The sequence below is a fragment of the Scleropages formosus genome, chromosome 14 (assembly GCF_900964775.1).
Source record: "Scleropages formosus chromosome 14, fSclFor1.1, whole genome shotgun sequence".
NCBI classification, from domain to species: Eukaryota; Metazoa; Chordata; class Actinopteri; order Osteoglossiformes; family Osteoglossidae; genus Scleropages; species Scleropages formosus.
This window is the reverse complement of record NC_041819.1, coordinates 14,440,447-14,455,686: the sequence shown is the minus strand read 5'-3', so window position 1 is coordinate 14,455,686 and position 15,240 is coordinate 14,440,447. Positions and strand designations below refer to the sequence as shown.

The 15,240-nt window shown below is 44.6% G+C and overlaps 1 protein-coding gene across 1 annotated transcript; it reads right to left on the bottom strand.

The window, feature by feature from the left end:
- Window positions 1-5,484: 5,484 nt before the first annotated feature.
- On the bottom strand, window positions 5,485-6,300 carry cldn2 (claudin 2). Its single transcript, XM_018728440.1, has one exon. It carries the CDS (start codon window positions 6,298-6,300, stop codon window positions 5,485-5,487), a length of 816 nt encoding a protein of 271 aa, XP_018583956.1.
- Between the last annotated feature and the right edge of the window lie 8,940 nt (window positions 6,301-15,240).

Genomic DNA, 15,240 nt, shown 5'->3' with positions numbered 1-15,240 from the left:
CCTGTTCTCCCCATTTTTTTTTATTTAAACACTGTCTGAACCACTTATCCCATATGGGGTTGTGGGGAGCTGGAGTCTAACCCAGCAGCACAGGGCATAAGGCTGGAGGGGGAGAGGACACACCCAGGATGGGACACCAGTCCATCACAAGGCACCCCAAGTGGGACTTGAACCCCAGACCCACTGGAGAGGAGGACCCGGTCCAAGTCACTGTGCCACTGCACCCCCCCTTGATTTAAACAACAAACAGCAGTAACAGAAACACAACACAAACAAGAGTACAGTGTATATAGCATTCCATAATCATATCAAAAAGTGAAAAGAACAACTTCAGGTGCACATATTATAACACAAACACTCTGAGTGTGCGTTCTGTTTAAAAAGATTAAACAATAAACAATGATAAGGTACGCCTTGCTTTTATACTTGGAGATGACTTGAAAATAGGCCCTTTACATCTAATTTAAAGTGTTCAAACATAGGACTCTTTCCTTGGCCATTTTACTGTATGTATTTAGTAATGCACCATTACTGAAGTTTGTCAGTTACTAAAAATATTTTTTATTATTTTTACTGGACTTATAGTTTATCAGCTGATCCATTTCTTTAAAATTAATTCAATAGTTTGCCTATTTTTTTATATAAGATTGCATTTCAGTCCCAAGAATTTTTACCAGGGGAGATGACCAAAATAAATGTTGAGTGGCTGCAGGGCTATTTTCACAAAAAACATACTTATTATCTATAATCATCTTAAAGTGTTGTACAACAAGGGTCTTTACTGGCTTAATTCATTGGAGTAACTTATATGAAACCTCCTTAAGCTTATCAGATGTACAAAATTTATTGGTCCGGCCCCTGTTGTACATCAGTTGCCTATCAGTTGCCTTCCGTTTACCTCCAGTCCGCTTGCCTTGATCCAGGTATGCCATCTGCAGGTGAGAATTACAGGTTACAGACAAGGTTTCCAGAAATGATCTGTAACCATTATCGCCAGTCTTGCAGAACAAGCTAAAAAGTCTTCAGAAGATTCGCAGTGACATTATGGGTGGTTTGCAGACTTCTACCTTTCAGGGACCTCGTCTGTTAAAAAAGACAGCGGGTGGGTGTGCTGAGTGGCATCCGTTGTGCCTTGTCCAGCCCAGGTCAGTGGCATCTCCCAGCTCCCTCCCCAGTTGCATTGTGGGTAACAAAGGTGATTTGCACCTCTCTGCTGCAATGCAGACTGCATGGAGATGTGAATGAATTATATAACCAGACGCATCTCAGTGATGTAAAGCAGGCGCAGCCGTGAGGGCGCCACACTGGTCTCTTCCAGCACACCCGCATGAAGAGCAGGGCAGGTGAAGTGTAAGATTTAACCTGGAGCCATTTAGTCAGAGGACCTTTCAAGGTTGTGTCTGCAGCAGCTGAACTGCAACGCTGCCCCAGAACAGGAGAAAAGTGAACGATTCCTCTGCTGCCTGTGATGATAGCTGGAGCGAAGCTCTGCTAGAAACAAAAAATGTCATTAATGCTTATTTTTAATGCTTACGCATTGTGAGGGTCTGAATTCCCCGAAAAAAGAAAATAATTGTAAGAACGTCATGCTTTCACAGCATCTATTGTCCCCGGAAAGCATTCATCTGCCACCAGCTGTCTCTCTTTTTGCTGCAAGTTCAAATGAAAACGTACTGTATGTAAAGGGGGTCATTTTTATGCTCTTATACCAGATAAGACATTTTAAAATGACAATGTTCATGTTTTTTTAAGTTGAAAATAACCTAGAATAACTTAAATGATAAGTATTCATTGCTTTGTGTTAATATAAGCTTGACCACACCTTCCGTTGTCCAGAGAGATCCTGCTAAACGAATTCCATCCATGTTTGATTTGGAATCCAACTCCCTCAGTAAATTTACAGTTCTTTAAGTGGAATGATGAAATTACATGGCAGACGTTTTTAGTCAATGTATTGCCATCCAACTTAGCCGGCAACCACATGAGGCAGGCGGCTGTAGAGCAGCCACCAAGAGGACAGCTACAGCACTGAGGAGAATGGAGCTTCACGGGTGAAATGGAACCACAGTAGTCAACAGTCTATTGACCCCTTGGGGAAAGTGGCCAACCAGTTCTGAGAACCTCCTTTCCTGAGTCATGCCTGGAGATTGCCAGAAGTTACATGGCACACCCTGAGACCTTCTGAGGGAGGAGAATTTGTGGTCTAGTGAGACTGAAGTTGAGTTCTTTGCCTATCACCATGGTAACAGCATTCATACTATCAAGTATGGTGGTGACAACTTCATGGTATGGGATTGGTTTTCAGCAGGAGGGTCTGGAAGCCTGTGTCAAAGGTAAGAGTGATGAAGATAAATTCAGGCAAATCCTACAGGAAAACCTGTTTCAGTTCATGAACCAGTGGTACAATGAACCAAAATGTAAAGAAAATTGCAAAGGGGTGACTTAATACCACAGAGCCATGTGTTCTGGAATGGCTCAGCCATAGTGATGACCTGAATCCCATTTAAAGCTAGTAGTGTACTAGTACATCCTACAATTTATTGTAATAGTAGTAGTATTTTAAGTAAGACATGAGAAGTGTGCTCCATGCAGTATGACTTGGCAAGAACAAACTTGCATGAAGAAAATGAGCAACTCTAAACTGAACCTCAAGGACTCAGAGCTGTGAATACCGTAAGATTGTCCACAAGGAACCGAGTTGATGGTACAGTGAATGAGGTATTGCAAGCCTCGTTTAGGAGTGAAATGGTGAGTGAAAATGTTCACATCATAAATGTGTCAAAACTGTGATTGGGGGGGGGGACATTTTCATGGATTTAAGTGTCAATAGTGCAAAAAGAAGAAAACTGAAGAGGAGAATATTTATTTTAAAAGCATTTATTTTGGAGCTTGACATGCATTGACCGATAGTCGCGCTTTCAGGAACTCTCAATGGCAATCCGTATCCGATGCTGTCCCGACGGTTATTCACCTTAACCAAATTATTGACACAGGGATGAGGGAGGGTGAAAACTGACCTGAATACCTTCAATATTTGAAGAAAGTATTGATTATTTGATACTCTCACCTTTGTTTACTTAACCAGACGGTTAAAAGATCTGTTGTAACGATAGCAGATAGCGAGATGACTGTATTTTTGTGTACAGTAGTGTGAAAAATCTTCCTGATTTCCTCTGTTATTGCAAATTTTTGACACAAAGTTTTCAGGTATTCAACTACGATATAATATTATATGAAGGGCATTGTGAAAAAATGATTCTCACCTTTAGCCGCAATGAATGCAACTAAACTTTTTCTATAATTCTATGTCAGTCATTTACATCGCTGTGGAGGATTTTTAGCCCACTCTTTGTTGAAGAACTTTTTAAATTCAAAAACACTGGTAGGTCTTCAAGCATGAATTGCTTTTTTTTCCAGGTCTTTCTACAGCATCTCTGTTGGGTTTATGTCTGTTCTGATGTGGATTTGCTTTTGTGTTTTTCGATCACTGTCTTGCTGTGTGATTACACTTCATCGTCAACTCCTTGACAGATGATTAGACATTCTTCTTAATTTTCTGACACAGAGCAGAATTTATGATTCACTTATGAAAAGTCGGCCAAGTTCTGAGGCAGCAAAGCATCCCCACACCATCACACTACCACCACCAAGTTTGACTGCTGGTATGATGTTCTTGCTTTGGAATGCTGTGCTTGCTTTTTGTCACACTTTCTTTCCTTGTTTATCCACATAACATTCTCCCAAAAGCCTTGGGGGTCATCCAGGTGCTTGCTGGCAAATGAGAGAAGAGCATTTTTGTTTTTTTGTGGACTCCCAAAACCTTACAAATGGCATTTTAACCCTTTCCAACATGATGGACATCAATACCTTTCTTACTGAACTCTTCAGGAGTTTCCTATGATTGTGGTATAATGTGTTTGTTGAGTTTTTGTACTAGAAACTTGACTCTGATCGTAAGGGTCAAAATAAGTGAAATTTATGTAGAGCAGGGGTGGCTGTACTCAAACTTGGCTGTGTCAAATCAGCTGACTCTAATTATCCCTTTAACTGAGTTGATTGAACTAAGGGGAAATTACTTTTTCCTACAGTGTCAGTTGTTGTTGCATAACTTTATTCACTAAATAAGTGTTGAATCATGTGCCCTTCATATTATCAGGTGCCCTAATATTAGGTTTCAGCTGAAGATCTGCAAAAATTCAGTGTCAAAAATTTGCAGTCACAGAAGAAATCAGAAAGTGGGGAAACATTTTCACGGCATTCTAAGTGTTATTTTTTGCCCAGGGTGTAGAAGAAGGATGATTGCTCCCTCTCACCAACAGTTCATCCTATAACCATCCTGGTACCACAAAAAATTGCACAGAACTCTTAAACAACAATATTGCAATATCTAAGAGCAACTGGTAGCCGAAAATATAATGGTGTTTTCAGGAATGCAATAATGAGAATAATCAAAGTTTTCTTAATGCAAAAACAAATTTAATGGCAGTATTCATGAAAACACAGGGCAAGCGGCTAATAAAATGGAAGGAATAGTTGGGGTCAGATTAACAAGATACAGTTTTTATACCCTGGATTCTCTCAGTGACTCCTAAGTAAAACTAGTGAGATCTGTCTTTTCTTTAATTCTTTGAAAAATACAAAAAATACCAGGTGCAAATACATTAAAAGAGGACTTCACCTCATTCCCTCAAGCAGCTCATTTCAGGAACCATTAATTGTTTCTGTATGGATGGCAACTGTGGGTCTCAACAGATCTGAACACTCACTAAGTCCAGTTCTGCTGGATCTGATCCAGCGGGCCACAGAAGACAGAGATCGGCAGATAGATGCTACGGTGATTAGCCTTGTGAATGATTAGCCTCGGATGTTTTGTCTGAGGTCCTTATCTCTGTAAGGGAGTACACAGCAAGCCCCCAACGCAGCAGCATGTTCATTCACTTCCTATTATATGTTAATTACAGTATTTGAGGTGCCTAGATTTGTGGTATAACAGGAACTCCTAAAGGCCCTCTCTGAAATTCTGGCTGTTTTTACCTTTTGTACACACACTTGGTTCTAAGACACAATTTCTCACCTATATGTTCGTGTCCTGTCAGCATGCTTTCTTTCAGAGGATGTTGCTCTGATTTGGCCCATTAAAATCAAAAGTCCCACTAAGATGTGAACACAGCGGGTGGCACTGGGCCCGGGAACCAGTTCAAGTCTCAAATGGAATCCCCAAGCTCACGACTAGCTGTGAGGTACTAATCTCACACTGCACTATTGAAACAACCAACAGTGTAAATGAGGTGTAACACTCTAAGAAAACATTTTTCTTGCATAAGTCAGATTCTAAGTAAGTCAATGAAAGTAAAAAATGTATAATATTAGTGATAATGACACAAGCACTCTTGCCTATTCTAAATTCAGTACAGTTAGCGCTCTCCACAGCCAAGAAAGCAGATCAGAAAAAGGGTGGGCTTGAACAGGTACTGGATGGCATCATCAGACGTACCCAGTGACGTCGTAGCCTGCTGCCGTGTTGTTGAGAGCCGGCTTCGGGTCTTGGTCCGGCCCACTGGACCGACCACTTGATCTGGAGGTGTTGCGCTTGGGCATTTGGTGCTTGGTGAGCATGTCGGCCCCAGCTTGGAGAGTGGGGGGGTGGTAGGCCCTGCCATGGGAGCTGGCTCTGGGGGCACGGCTGTGATAGGGGTACCAACTCCCCTGTCTCCCGAACCTCCTGTGGTCGCGGCAGCTGTCGCAGCAGGAGAGGCAGAGCAGGGCGCCCCCCAGTAGGGACAGAAGGAAGGAGCTGAGGCCGACGTAAAGACACTCGCCCAGCTCATACTTGTGGCTGGCAGGCACTGCAGGCTGGTAGAACGTCTGCACCACGCTGTTGGTGATCCAGGAGACGGGCACCAGGCAGAAGAAGCCTGCGAGCAGGAAGCAGCCGCCGGCAGCACCGGCCACCTTGGTCTTGGCAGCAGGCTCCTCGAGGCACACTGTGCACTTCATGCCCAGGCAGGCGGTGGCGCAGCCCATCACGGACAGTGCCACAGAGATCACCATCATGGCACGCGCAGCCTGGAGGTCCGTGGGCAGTGCCAGCATGGAGTTGTAGCTCTCACACTGGAAGGTGCCGGTGCTCTGGTGCACACATACCATCCACAACCCCTTTGTGTTCACAACAGCCGTGACGATGTTGGAGCCGATGAAGGCCGAGGTCCTCCAGTGCGGCAGGATGGTGGCCACCAGGGCGCCCATCAGGCCCAGCAGGCCGAGGAAGAAGCCGAGCAGTTCCAGTGGCGCCGACGCCATAGCCGAACGTCACTGTGACGTATGCGCTCGCACACTTGTTCACACACGGTCACCAGGATTGTGGCCTCTCCCGCTGCCCCAAGGAGCTCAGATCATCGCGCTCCTCGAGTTAGGATGAGCACGCCGTCGGTCCAGCTTTCTGCAGAATGTCCTCTGTGGCTTCCTCAGTGTGTCCGCTCGCTCCAGCTGTCTTTCCTAAATATGGGGGACGCTGACCCACTGAGCACACGCGAGCCACGGTCTGTGTACAAACATCATCACAGCGGGCCGGTTAAACATTCACTCGTCTCGCACGAAGCTCTCGGTGGCGGACCTTTGGCTCTCCGTCCTAAACGGGGCCCGAGATCAGAATGCCTGGCAGAACCACACCAGTGGAGTGGATCCTGTCTGCAGCGCTAACATCCATCCTCCCTGCCACCTTCTCCTGGCCAGAGTGAAGGAAAAAGTGAAAGTGGGAAATGTTGTTAATGGCATGGTGATGGTCTGTAATTCACAGCTACTAGTGTGCGTGGCCATGGTGGTCTGCTCTTAGTCAACATATAAGACTGTGATGTACCACTTGTCCAGTATAGGGTTACACTGGTCCAGAGCCTATCCTGGAAATACAGGGAGTGAGGAAGAGTACACCGTGGACCGGACTCAGTTTAGACTGTGGGAGGAAACCCACAGAAACAGAGTGAGTTGGATTTCAAACCAAGTCCAAAGCCAGAGTTCTGGGATTGTGAGGCACCAATGCTACCCACTGCTCTACCAGGCCACACCTAGAACACCACCCACAGCAAATCACTTCACTGACTATTTTAACTTCACTCACACCTGCTCTATGATTAATTTCACAGCTTTTTTACATACTACCTCATCTCAACTGCTTTATTCAAGAGATTTTTTTCAGAGACTTCTAAGTAATGGGAGAACAGCGTCTGAAACCGCTTGTCTGAAGAGGGGTTGCGGTGAAGCCTAACCCGGGAACACAAGGCTGGAGGGGGAGGGGACACGCCCAGGATGGGATGCCAGTCCTTCACAAGGCACCCAAACAGGACTCGAATCCCAGACCCACCAGACAGCAGGACCTGGTCAAGCCGCTGCTTCACTGAACCCCCCCATACTTAGTATTAGCATCACTAAAAAAATTATAAAGTGGGCTGGTAAAGAAATGCAATTATTTTTACACACCCTGTCTGAACCGCTTGTCCCATACGGGGTTACAGGGAGCCAGAGCCTAACCTGGCAACACAGGGTGTAATACGGCTGAAAGGGGATGGGACACACCCAGGACAGGACGCCAGTCTGTCGCAAGGCACCCCAAGCAGGACTCGAACCCTAGACCCACCCAAGAGCAAGACCCACTCCAACCCACTGCGCCAGCGAGCCACAATTATTTCTAAATAAATAAAAAAACAAAATATTTATACCTTTAAAAGCTTGTAACTGGAATTCTCATAACATGAGGAGCCGGTGCGCTCCATGTTTATCTGGTATATACTGTCAATAGTTTGTACATTTTAAATATGCATATAATAGCTTTTGTTTTTACTCATCCACTGTATTATTAGTGTATCAACAGTGAACACATACAAACACAGGCATTTATGATCAGCACAGCTCATGCATATTATTTTCTGTTTATCCATTTATCTGACACTTCTCTCCAAAATAACTTAGAATGTTAAACTGCTAACAGTGATTTACCCATTTAAAGAGCTGGGAAATTTTACTGGAGTAATTGAAAGTAAGGACTTTTGGTCAAGGGTGTTACAGCAGTAGATGAGGCTGAACCTGTAACCTTCAGAATCAAAGGCAACAGCTCCAATTACTATGCTGTCACATGTTCCAGGGTTAGTAAGGAACAGCAGTAATATTTATTTTTCGTTCGATTGATGCAGGAAGAGATGCAGGATGCAGGAAAGAAACAAAGGAAGCTTCATACCTTCAGTCCCCAAAAATCCAAGCTTTGTACTTCTAGTCCCCAAAAATCTCCATCTATATACCACTCAAACAAGTGGAATGAGAGTCATAACTACATACCGTAATAATGGACTTGTTTCTATGGTGCGGCAGTTGGCAGCAGGCTGATGGATGTTCTTCACCAAGGAGAGAAGAACACAAGGTCCAAGAGGGTGACTCATAGGTGGGGCAGGTGGGGGGGGGTGTCACAGCTAACTCCCAATACCTCATTTTTCTAATCCTTGCTCACATGTCTCCTGGGCTGGGAAGAGATTAACTGTAATCTGCTCGGTGTTTCACGGCGAGTGACCAAAGGTCGATGTTTAAGCAAGTAAGCCTGTTAGAGCCTAGTTATTGGAAAGGGATGGAAATACTGCAATTCTGCTGGACCCCTGAGACTTCCGGACATCATCGCGTGTGTGACGCCCCACCAATGCCCTCCTGGCAGTAAAGGCTTGTTTATGAATGAAAAGCCATAGCTCCAAGCATTTCCTGTCTTAGTAATATTTCTTCCTTGGATATGGCTCAAGTGGACTGACCTCTTAACAAGGTCAAAAACCCCACAGGACACAATGTTCAGCATAGCGCTGAAGAGTTTGAACCTAAAGGCTCTTAATTAGAACACACACACACATTTTCTGAACCGCTTGTCCCATACAGGGTCGCGGGGAACCGAAGCCTAACCCAGCAACTCAGGGCGTAAGGCTGGAGGGGGAGGGGACACACCCAGGACAGGACGCCAGTCCGTCACAAAGCACCCCAAGCGGGACTCGAACCCCAGACCCACCAGAGAGCAGGACCCAGTCCAACCCACTGCACCATCGCGCCCCCCTTAATTAGAACATCTTTAGTAAAATACGCACCAGTATAAACTGGTAAAAGTGTTATTATGGATAAGAAATGTGGTGACTCATAGTAACATCTACAGAGGGGTGGGTGCTCACATAACTAACTGAACTTTTATTTTAAACTTATGTAGTTTATGCTTTTCTTAAAGGTGCTGTACAGCATCAGACTACTTGTGATTTGCCCCTTTACACAACAGGGTGGTTTCACTGGAGAAATTCATCCTAAGTACCCTGATAAAGCATGTTAGAGCCACATGCAGGATTCAAATCTGAGTTTTCTAGGTGTGAGGCAGCAGCTCTAACCACTATGCCCCTTGCTTTCCTTGGGTTGTAATGTTGCTTGGAAACAGGGTGGCACTGTAGTGTAGCAAGAAGTGCTTCTCTTGGAATATTACTTTGAATCCAGCTCTCTGTGTATGTTTTGCATGTTTTCCTTGCATCCATGTTAGTTTTCTCCAGGTGCTCTGGTTTCCTCCCACAGGCCATAGACATGTGTTTCAAGTGAACTGGTGGCTCTAAATTGCCCTTAGTATGTGTGTGTGTGTGTGTGTGTGTGTGTGTGTGTGTGTGTGTTCTAATTAAGAGCCTTTAGGTTCGAACTCTTCAGCGCTATGCTGAACATATCCTTGCTGTGGAGTGGAATCCCACCCAGTGTGTTCCTGGCCTCACACCCATGCCTGTTCTGGGATAGGCACCGGTCCACCATGACCCTGGATTGGACAACTGGTTTTTGGTAATGGCTGGATGCTTTGAAATAAGGGGAATTTAAACAATTAGGCATTCGGTGATACTTATGAATCCAGCATGAGTCCATATTTAAATTTGAGAACTTTCTGAAAGTACAAATATGATGCAAGTATTTGGTAAAAAACACAGATTATTTGCATCCTGGTTGTGTGGTCATAGTTACACTCATGTAGATGTTCAGTCGAGTCAGATCAGGCACTGAACGAAAAGGTGCAAACCTACCTCTGCAGACTGTTACATGTGTTCGTGTCCATGCTGATCCTTCCAGGCTAAGGTTAGGGGTCAGCTGAGCAGGCGCTGGTCTGGGAACAAAGCCGCATGCTTCTCCCAAGGTATAGCCTCCATCCTGCAAGGTGCCATGGGGGGCTGGTGTGAAGGTGGGAGCACTGCACCGATCACACCTCCCCAGTCAGCCCAGAGGTGTGACAGGAGAGAGTGTGAAGGCTTGGGTCACACTGCGACACACACTGCCTGGCCAAGAGTGAACAGTGACCCAGGACTAAGGTCACACTGATGTCAAAAAGTCACTCAAGTACAGTACATGCGCCATTCATTACCACTTATCATCTTAATAAGCAACCAACTGTTTTCATTACATGATCATAAGCAGATCTCTGCTGTATATGTACTATCCTCCTCTGACATTTTTGAGCATATACACACATCATGATGTGTCTGTTCTATTACCACCCATAACAGGATTACGTGGGAAACATAATACAGTATGTTACCATGACAACAGCACAGGAAAACACGTAAGGTCCATTAGCACAGTTTTGAAAAGTATTTCACCACTGGAAATTGCAGGTGACCAGAAACATACGCAGTTTACATATTTTTGTTATGCAGTCGATGAGCCTAAATATAGGACAGTGTCCTCTGGTGGCCTTGACACCTTACTGTTCCAATCTACCGTGTGTTTATTTGTATTTGTTTGGAGGTCACAGTACACCTGAGGGTTGTGACCGATGTGTGTGGGTGGAGCCGGGTCAACCACCAGGTTCTGTAGGTGCTGATCTGCGAATGCTGGCCAGTGGTTCGGTGGGGCGTGTCTCCTGGGGTCGACACTTGGTCTAACAAGCTGCTAGAAGAGAGTCGGTGAGGAAGAGGGGCAGTGCAGGTGCGATGAAGTGTGCCTGTAGAAGTGTGGCTGGCCTGGGGGGGGTAGTGGGGTGGGGTGTTGCCAGGCTAACACCTCTCCAGTCAGTCCAGAGGTGTGAGGCCTTCCCAGGGATGTGAATGATGGGGTCACACTGTAGCACATGCAACCTGGTCAAGAGTGAACGCTGACCCAGGACTGGGGTCACACGGCTGCCAAAGAAACACTCGTATCTATTTATTCATGTAGTTGATGCTAAAGTGACTTAGAATGATTTACCCATTTTTACAGCTGAGTAATTTTTACCATAGTAATTCAAGCTAAGTAACATCATCAAGGGTATTAAATCAGGAGATAGGATTCAAAAATGTGACCTTCATACAGAGACTCTACACAACTCTGTGTGTGTGTGTTTATATGCAGTTATTTATATTCATACTTACTGCTTATGGATTTAGAGAAAGACTCATGATGATAATCAAAGCACCACGTTGTTCTCCGCTCATTACTAAAGTAGCTGTGAGTGTGTGTGGGAGTAAGGATCCAATGGTAAGATGATAATGACAGGCATGATGTTGGTTTTTGTCTATGTAGCTGTCAGAAGACCTGGACAGAAATGCATCTGAAAGAGACCCTTCTTGAATAGAGAAAGGGATTTATCAGTTCTGAGGGGCAGAGGGAGGTCATTCCACCACGTTGGAGCCTAAACTGAGACTTCTGAATTTGGACCATTCCGAACTGAACAAATGGGACCCACAGAAGAGGGGGCACACCGCTCCTGTTGGAGTGCAGGGAATGACCTTTTGCCAGGACACGGATGGAGAATCATACACGTATAGGACCTGATAGAGAGATGCTTGATATGAGTTGATGGTGTAGTGGCTAGTGCCTTGGGATCCGAAGGTTGCTGGTTCCATCCCAACCTCCTGTAGTACCCTTTAGCAAGGTAAAATTACCCAGCTGTATGAGTAGGTAAGTAATTGTAACCTTAACCCTACATTTTGGAGAAAAGCATCAGAGAAGTCTAATTATTATCCAGGACAAAGAACTGTGAAAATTCCAAGCAGCCGCTGTCCCATGGAGACCACAGGGTAAAAACCTGGCCCCTGGAAGGATGCCCTTCTGTAAAAAATGATGGTTATTCCTTTTATGATGTTCCTTCACTGCACTTGTATCAGCAGAGCACCTCTGTGAGTAATAATCATTCAGCCTGTGACACCCAGGGTAAAGTTTCGCAAACTATCCTAACAGGGACTGATCTGGAGTATAATCATTTCTAAAGTTAGTCTAAGTCTTCTGTGAGATACCTCATAGTGTCTTTTGCCATTGGAAATTTAGTCACACTAAATATTACTTTTCCCAGCGCATGTGATGGAATGGAAAACTGAGATTAAATTTTTTTAAAAATTAAGGGTAAATTAGCTATTATGAGTAACTTGTCGAGCTTCATTATTCAGTGATGACAGTGTCTCCTGATGGTAGTTAGCGCTGCATTTGTGTTTGTGTATGTTTTGCGTTGGGGTCACAGTTCACCGGGGGGTGATGACCTGTGTCGGTGCCTGGGCCCAGTCGCAGAAAGGTTCCCTAGGTGCTGATGTGGGAACACTGGACCTCGTGTGGCATTTGCAGGGTGTTTCCGCTGCGGGTGACGTTCAGCCTTGCGCGGTGCAGGAGGGGCGGGGGCAGCACGACTCCTACACAATGTGCCTGTTGAAGTGTGACGGCTCGGGGGGAGGGCCGCATTCCCCACCCAGCCCCGGCTGCGTGGTCATTGGACATCATTGCAGGGTGTCCGCTGGACCGTAATTCCTCATTGCGCGGTCCAGATCCACCTCTGTGGTTCAGAGACACACAGCGTTTGGCTTTCTCTGCACACACAATTGTCTAAAGGTAGGAAGAAGATCCAGATTAGACTGTTTTTATAATTCAGTTTGAGCCAAAGTGACTTTTGAAGTTAATTACAATGATTTACTCATTTATACGGCTGAGTATTCTAACCTGGTAGACCAGGTTGGAGTACTTTACACACAGGCCTTAGGGACAAGTGATTTCTCAGCTGAAGCTCTACCAATTATATCAGAATAATAAAGATTACTTAGATAGATAGATAGATAGATAGATAGATAGATAGATAGATAGATAGATAGATAGATAGATAGATATGGAAGCAAATGACAGGAGGCTGCAGCAGAACACATACAGCAACACAGTGATGGAAGACACCTTCGATAGTGCTGGAAAAAATAGTCATATTTAGACAAGTATCAAAGAGAGAAATTGAAAAGTGTGCAAATAATAAACAGAAAAGTAGCACTATCAGCTCAGTAGCAGTGGGGCAATAGGAGGTTGGTACCAAGACCGCAGTGAGGGGACTAATTATAGAGACTGATACAGACCTGCTGGACTTTCAATGGGCCACTGCTTTGTGATTTTTAGCAGTTTTTCAGCAGATTTTCCTTGTTTGGAATATTCTGTTATGATTCTCTACACTGCCCCCCTTGCAACATTAAATAATTTAGCGGTTTTTGTGACCAATGCTCCTGCAGTTCAGGCACTGGTTATCTGCATCTTTTCAAGCTCAAAAAAATAAAGTACAGTTTTCCTGACATCTTTCATATTATTATTGGTCACTGCTTTTCAATTTAATATCCACTGAATAACTGCCTACCTACATAAATATGATGCTGTTATCCCAAAATTCAAGTTCCTCTGGTGAAAAGGTTCCAAAAATAAGTTATAATGTTTAGAAATGGGGTTTGTTATGGGCTCTTTGCCAATGACAAGCAAAGGACAAAAATATGTTAGTGGTATTCATTAAAGGGAACTAGTCAGAACACATAGAGAAGGCAGAGATTATACTGCACAAATATTTTACATTTTGTTAAATTCATTATGATTTCATAAAACTTTCGGGTTTAATTGGTTTCTTCGCATCGTTTAGATCTCATGCGATCGAAATTAAACCGTATTGATCTCTGTTCATCCTATTTACGCATGTAACGGAAAGAAATTTGATTTAAAAAAAAAACAAATGAAAGGTGTAAAGTTTTGCAGGAGCTTCCAGGAAAACGTACAGTTGGGAAAGCGCAGCTTCAAGAATCTGACCCGTGACCAGCGTTTAAAATGCCACACCAAAATAACATTGCGTTACCTGTGAGGTTCGAGAACTACTGCAAGGATCTGAGCCTTCGCCTCACGTTCTGAAGACCAACCTCTTCACAGGACACTTTGCATACATAAGGAAAAGCAATAATGTTTTCTAGTAATAATTTCCAAATACAGCAGTACAGTAGATGCATGTCTTGTAGCGAAACCAACGTCATGAAGAAGAGAGTGTGTCTAATGAGAATTACTGCAGCTGCAGTTATGGCAGCAAGTGTGTGTTTACTGGTCACAGTTCACCTGGAGGTTGTGGACCCATGTCAGAGACTGTGCCTCTAGGTGCTGATCCGGGACCTCGGACCCATGGCTGAGAGCCATAGCATGTGTGTTCCTCCTCGAGGTGAAAACTCCCCTAACAAGGGTCTTGAAGAGGCTGGAGGGAGGCGGCTAAGGTGCTATAGAGTTTGCCTGTGGAAGTGCGAGGCGGGATGGGTGTGGGTCACCGGTGGGTGCGAACAGTGGGGGTCACACTGTGGCACATGCAGTCTGGTGAAGAGTGAACACTGACCCAGAATGGGGTCATGCTGGTGTCGCCAGCACGCGCGCACATACGGTGCTCCTGTGAATCAAAATGACTCAGTCAAAATGCCACAATTAAAATAACAGTCCTATTAATTATATGAGCTCTCTGTAAGCACTACAACTGCATGCCAGGTCCTCAGTGGGTTATATGGGGTAACAACGTAGCCCACGTGACCCCTCACTTTAGCCATAAGGGTCCTGTCTGGATCCCAGCTTGACTCTGACGGTAACCCATATGTGCGGTCCATGTGGGGTCCATGCGGAGGCTGGAGTTAAAACTTGAGTTGCCCATTTGTATCACATATGGGGCACAACTCAACATGTATACTGGGAGCATGTATTATAGCTGGCTAGCAAACATGATTGCTAAAGAAGGGTTTGCGGTCTCCTTGGTTACCAAGTGTTTGGGGATGGTAACTGTGGAATTTTGGAGACTACAATATTAGTACCTATATTTCTGCTATGTAGGTGTTAAATGAATTCAGCATGATTTGAAGTTGTAGGATGAACAACATATTTCACATGTATAGTTAACACTTCAGCTGCATTCTTTCACAGTGTATAGCCGTACGAAGGAATTTTTGGCTGTTTGTACAGCAAAATGATTTTTAATGGCAG

Bases quoted from the DNA above. Each gene is read 5' to 3' on its own strand.
- cldn2 (XM_018728440.1), bottom strand. From the start codon at position 6,300: ATGGCGTCGGCGCCACTGGAACTGCTCGGCTTCTTCCTCGGCCTGCTG.